Source organism: Phacochoerus africanus, chromosome 8 (genome assembly GCF_016906955.1).
Source record: "Phacochoerus africanus isolate WHEZ1 chromosome 8, ROS_Pafr_v1, whole genome shotgun sequence".
NCBI classification, from domain to species: domain Eukaryota; kingdom Metazoa; phylum Chordata; class Mammalia; order Artiodactyla; family Suidae; genus Phacochoerus; species Phacochoerus africanus.
In genome coordinates this window covers 43,100,818-43,106,568 of record NC_062551.1, presented here as the reverse complement: position 1 = coordinate 43,106,568, position 5,751 = coordinate 43,100,818, and the positions used below count along the sequence as shown (strand labels likewise).

General features: G+C 63.8%; 1 protein-coding gene across 1 annotated transcript; it reads left to right on the top strand.

The window, feature by feature from the left end:
- Window positions 1–972: 972 nt before the first annotated feature.
- Window positions 973–2,625, top strand: CEBPA (CCAAT enhancer binding protein alpha). The gene has a single exon (XM_047792074.1). It carries the CDS (start codon window positions 1,127–1,129, stop codon window positions 2,189–2,191), a length of 1,065 nt encoding a protein of 354 aa, XP_047648030.1. The 5' UTR covers window positions 973–1,126; the 3' UTR covers window positions 2,192–2,625.
- The last annotated feature ends 3,126 nt before the right edge of the window (window positions 2,626–5,751 follow it).

The following is a 5,751-nucleotide window of genomic DNA, read 5'->3' as shown; positions in this document are numbered from 1 at the left end:
TCCAACCCCGTTGACCGCCGACCCCGCTTCGCGATCCGCGCCCCTGGGTCAAATTCGCCTACTCCCTCTGGTGCGTCCCCCCTCGCCCCGTCCCCCAGCCCCGGAATCCAGCTCGGCCAGTCCCACAGGAAAAAGTTGGCGGCCCCGCGCCAGGTAGCAGCGCCAACTCTTTGCGCCTAGCAACACCTAGAACTCCGGTTAGGAGAAGTAATTAAAAAGTTTTCCAGCCCAGGCGGATGGACCGACCGGGTCCTCCAGACTCCCTGGACTCGTCCGCCTCCCCCTCCCTCCACTCTCCGCCGGGTCCTAGCGCCGGTCAGTGCGAAGCCGCGGAACCTTGGAGTACGGCAAGAGGTGGGGCTGAGGAGAGGTACTTCTGCGCGGAATCCGTGGGGACGCCTGGAGATCAAAAATACGCAAGATCCCCGCGCTCCGGGCCTCTCTCCTCGGCCTCTCCACCGGGCAGTGTGCGCTGGGCCGCAGGTCCAAAACTGCTCCCTGCCCCCGAACCCCCGGTGCTTTCTCTACGCCGCCGCTTTCCAGAGAGCCTGGACCCGGACAAAACTGGTTCTAGTTTTTAAAGCGAGTTCGCGCCACATAAACTCAGAGACCAAGACTTGCCCTCCACCACCAACAGCTCTCTGAGCGGCGTCTGGGTGCTCCCGGGCTCCCCTGCCGTTGGCAGACGGTGGGTGCCCTGGGGAAGCCAGAGGAGAGGGCCTCAACAGGGACCACGTGTGCGCCGGGGCAACCACTCCTCGGAGGGTGGGGCACCACTCGCAGGTCACCCTTCAGCTTGCTGCGCAGGGGGTAGTGGGCGTTGCGTCGCGGCCCCTCCCAGTCAGTGCTGCGCTCGGGCCCAACTCACCGCCCTCTAACGATCGCAGGCGCTAAGACCCAGGAGGCGCCGCTCCACCGTCGCCGAAGGTCCGAGACCGGTTTGGACACTAGAGGGCGATGGCCGCCGCGGTATAAATACCCGGCCCGCGCAGGCCTGGCCATTCGCGACCGGGAGCTGCGCGGGCGCGAGCGAGTAGGGGCTCCGGGTGGGCAGCGGCAGCAGCGGCGCCCCGCGCGGGCTGGAGGCCGCCGAGGCTCGCCATGCCGGGAGGACTCTAGCTCCCCCATGGAGTCGGCCGACTTCTACGAGGCGGAGCCGCGGCCCCCGATGAGCAGCCACCTCCAGAGCCCCCCGCACGCGCCCAGCAGCGCCGCCTTCGGCTTTCCCCGGGGCGCGGGCCCCGCGCAGCCCCCAGCCCCACCTGCCGCCCCGGAGCCGCTGGGCGGCATCTGCGAACACGAGACGTCCATCGACATCAGCGCCTACATCGACCCGGCCGCCTTCAACGACGAGTTCCTGGCCGACCTGTTTCAGCACAGCCGGCAGCAAGAGAAGGCCAAGGCGGCCGCGGCCCCCGCGGGAGGCGGCGGCGACTTTGACTACCCGGGCGCCCCCGTGGGTCCCGGCGGCGCCGTCATGCCCGGGGGGGCTCACGGCCCCCCTCCCAGCTACGGCTGCGCGGCGGCCGGCTACCTGGACGGCAGGCTGGAGCCCCTGTACGAGCGCGTCGGGGCGCCGGCGCTGCGGCCGCTAGTGATCAAGCAGGAGCCGCGCGAGGAGGATGAGTCGAAGCAGCTGGCGCTGGCCGGCCTCTTTCCCTACCAGCCACCGCCGCCACCGCCACCACCGCATTCACACCCGCCGCCCGCACACCTGGCCGCCCCGCACTTGCAGTTCCAGATCGCGCACTGCGGCCAAACCACCATGCACCTGCAGCCCGGCCACCCCACGCCGCCGCCCACGCCCGTGCCCAGCCCGCACCCAGCGCCCGCGCTCGGCGCCGCTGGCCTGCCAGGCCCCGGCGGCGCTCTCAAGGGGCTGGCCCCAGCGCACCCCGACCTGCGCGCGGGCGGCGGCGGCGGCGCAGGCAAAGCCAAGAAGTCGGTAGACAAGAACAGCAACGAGTACCGGGTGCGGCGTGAGCGCAACAACATCGCGGTGCGCAAGAGCCGGGACAAGGCCAAGCAGCGCAACGTGGAGACTCAACAGAAGGTGCTGGAGCTGACCAGTGACAATGACCGCCTGCGCAAGCGGGTGGAACAACTGAGCCGCGAATTGGACACGCTGCGGGGCATCTTCCGCCAGCTGCCCGAGAGCTCCCTGGTCAAGGCCATGGGCAACTGCGCTTGAGGCGCGCGGCGGCGGGACCGCCCTGGGCCGGCCGCTGCCTGGGACCCAGGGAGTGGTTTCGGGTCTCCAGATCTCAAGACTGCCGGAGCCGCGCAAGCCAGGGCTAGGAGATTCGGGTGCCGCCTGAGAGCCTGGCCTGCCGCGTGTGCCCCTTGCCTTCCTCGGCGCCGGACACGGTGCGTCTAAGATGAGGGATCAGGCAGAGAGGAGAAGCGCCGTGGGGCTGAGCCGGGAGCCCGGCAACTCTAGTATTAAAGGAATAACCCTGTGCCTTGGAAACGCAAACTCACCGCTCCGATTCCTACCGAGTAGGGGGAGCAAATATGTGCCTTGTCATTTTATTTGGAGGGTTCCTGCTGCAGCAGGCCCCTCTCCCCCGCAATAGAAGGAGGGGTGCAGCCCCCCGGGGGGGGGGGAGGAGGAAGGTTCAGGGAGCAGAGATCCCTATAAACCAGCCCCAGCCGCTCCTCAGCGCCTGTCCTTGGAGGGGAGAAAACACAGGGACTTGGGGCTTTGAAGCTAAGGTTGTTCCCCTAGTTCTATATGAAGGTGGAGGGTCCCAAGTTCCTTGCCTCTGAACTCCCAGCCTGCCACAGGCTGGGCTCTTGCGGCTGGACTCTTTTGAGATAGGAGTCACCAGGTGACCAGTGGGAGTCTCCTGCCCCCAGTCAGATGAGAAAACTAGGTCCTGGGTTAGCTCTGAGGCCATATGTTCCTGGGGGTGGTGGCCTGGTGGGAGCAGGGAACCTAGAGATCTGGTCTGGGGGGGTGGGACGGGGTGGGGTGGGGGTGGTAAGGGGACACTGGGACCACCAGTCTTGTCTGTACTGTATGTCGCCAGCATTGCCATACAAACACGAAGCACAATCAGTCCATCCCAGAGGGACCGAAGTTATGAGAAGCTTTCCAAATATTTTGCTTTATCAGCCGATATCAACATTTGTATCTGGCCTCTCTGTGTCCCAGCGGTGCCTTGTGCAATGTGAATGTGCACGTCTATGCTAAACCACCATTTTATTTGGTTTTTGTTTTGTTTTGGTTTTGCTCAGATACTTGCCAAAATGAGACTCTTCGTCAGCAGCTGCAGGGAGGGTCTGCGGCTCTCTTTCCTTTTGGTTTTGGGATTGCTTTTGCTCCCAGGGGAACCAAAGAGGCGAGGTGGGCTTCCCCTTTCCCCTCAGCTTCCCCCCCGGAGGGGGGGGGCTGTGGGCCTCGGTCCCCTTCAGCCCTGGCTGCCCACAGGCTTGTCCCCCCTCTCCCCGCCCCAAACAGAGGCCCTGGCTCCCGGTCTGGAAGGGAGGCAGCCTCCGGCCAGCACACACACATCAGATCGCTGGGCCCGGGAGCGGGGAAGGCCAGCTTGGTTCTCTTCTTTGGGGGAGAACGTAGAGTTTCATGCTAGATGTTTATGTATTATATCTATAATATAAACATATCAAAGTCAGTTTTGGTGTCTTTTTAAAACGAGGAAAGCTACTTCCAAGGTTGTCTTTGGGCCAGGTCACATTTGTAAATAATCGCAGCATATTCTCTGGCGGAGATCCTGGCCTCATGAGCTCTCCACCCATCCCGAGCCCCTCTGCACATTAAGGGGTGACTTCTCCCAACCAAGGCAAATAAATGGCAGGAGGAGGACAAGGCTCCAGGCTGAGGATACCAAAGCCCGAAGAGTCTCCCGGTGTTGGGGGTGGGGGGAGGGGGCACGGGGGCGACAGGGGTGTCACGAGGCTTTGGCGTGGCCTCCGGGAGGAGGAGAGGGACTCTCTACCTGAAGTTGCTACGGCCTCTTGGGGACTCGGGCAGGCCTGGCACTGGACTGCCAGGCTCCAGAGGCCCTTTGACCACACTCCCTTCCAGATCCCTCACAGCTCCGGCTCCCCAGGAGCCTTGCTCATACCTGGCTTTGCCACTGCCCTCAGGCCGGACCGTGGGGGGCCAGGCAGAGGCCACAAGCAGTAGGACCCTCCACCCCTCCCTGTTGGCTTTGGGCTGTGTGGTCGCCGCCTACCCCAGCAGGGCCTGCCCTGCCCACACAAGATGGGGAGCCTCCGGCAGGCCTGTGCTGGGTGCTCCACACATGCCACCCAGCAAGGAGCCAGCCCCAGCGTCTGCCTCTCTACCGTGCCCACCCTGGGCCAAGCCCCCCACTGTGATGACCGCCCCGCGAGGACAGGCCCCGGGCACCCCCTTAGCAGCAGCAATTGCCAACCACAGGAGGGCACACACCTTCATGCTTGAAAGCACAGGGCCTGGGAGGAAGTAGCCCTGGAGCCTGGCAGGGCTTTCCGAGTTTACTCTCTCTGAGGGTAAAAAGGCAAAACTCTTCTTACCTTCTGTTTACACCCCGGGGAAACGGTCACTGGAGCAGCTGACGGTTCTAAGCCAACGTGGGCTGGGACCGTTTCGAGAAATTACACGTTCTTTTTAAAGTCTGCAAGGTTTTGCTTTACCTACCTGCCTGGTTATCGGGGTGACTTGCCCCCCACCCCCGCCCTCTCTGTCTCTCTGCCCCGTGTCTTGCCTCCTCCTCCCCCAGGACCGCCCTTGGCGGAGGAAAGGCCTCAAGGCCCAGTGAGGAGGCGGCAGCCTGCCCCGCCGCCTGGGAACCAGGGAGGCTGAGCCCCAGTGCCTGCCTAGAGGCCTGGGGCAGGCCACGGCTTGCTAAGCCCCAGCAAACCCTCTCTGAGTTCAGGGCTAATTCCAGTTTTTCTTGTTTGTGGGGGCCAAGCCTCGGCTTCCCCCTTTGCCCCCAGAACAGATCCCAAGACACGTGGGGGAGGGGCACCCTGCCTGCCCCCACGCCTCAGCCTCCCCTCTCCGGCTGTCCTGTCTCCAGGGCTTTCTGCTTTCCAAGCTGTCGGCTCACAAAAGGGCACCCCTCCTACCTGGATCCTGAAGTCCAGGGCAGGCTTTCTTGGGGCTAAGACTGGCCCAGAAAAGGGACAGGACCAGTGAGGCCCCCTGGTTGTGGCCCCCAGTAGACAGAGCAGCCAGCTTGGGGGGAGGGACAGCATGGGGGAACCTGCCCAGCACGTGCTCTGTGCCCAGCAAGGGGGCCCCCAGGGAGAGCGGCTCCTCACCCCCCACTGCTTCCTGCAGGGCCCACCCCACCCCCGGTTCGCCTCTGGACTGCAGCCTTCATGAAGACCCACTTCAAGAGCCTGGCACAGAACACACCCCAAGTTTTTTTCAGCTGTCTTCTGTGTTCCTAGGGGGTAGACATGGCATTATGTCCCAAATGAGCTTCAAGGGTAACAGGGCAATAAGGGGAAACTCAAAGTGTGAATAGAAGCCACCAGGGAAGGCTTCCTGGAGGCAGCAGCTCTGATCAAGACCTGGCCACGGACCAAATCTAACATGCCCAGATGCCTCTGCCTTGCACTCTCCCACGAGAGGCAACAGGGACCTCACCCCCTTAGCAGGCCACTTGAGCCCAGTGTCCCCTGAAAGGGCTGTTCAGGGGAGCCAGCCTCCAGGGAAGGAGCTGGAGCGAAAAGGAGAGAGGGAGGGGCCCCCTCTGCACCAGATGCCTCCTGATGGTTGTGCGCTGTCACCATGTC

What these genes read in the sequence shown, in the direction of transcription:
- CEBPA (XM_047792074.1), top strand. Translation starts at nt 1,127, where the DNA reads ATGGAGTCGGCCGACTTCTACGAGGCGGAGCCGCGGCCCCCGATGAGC.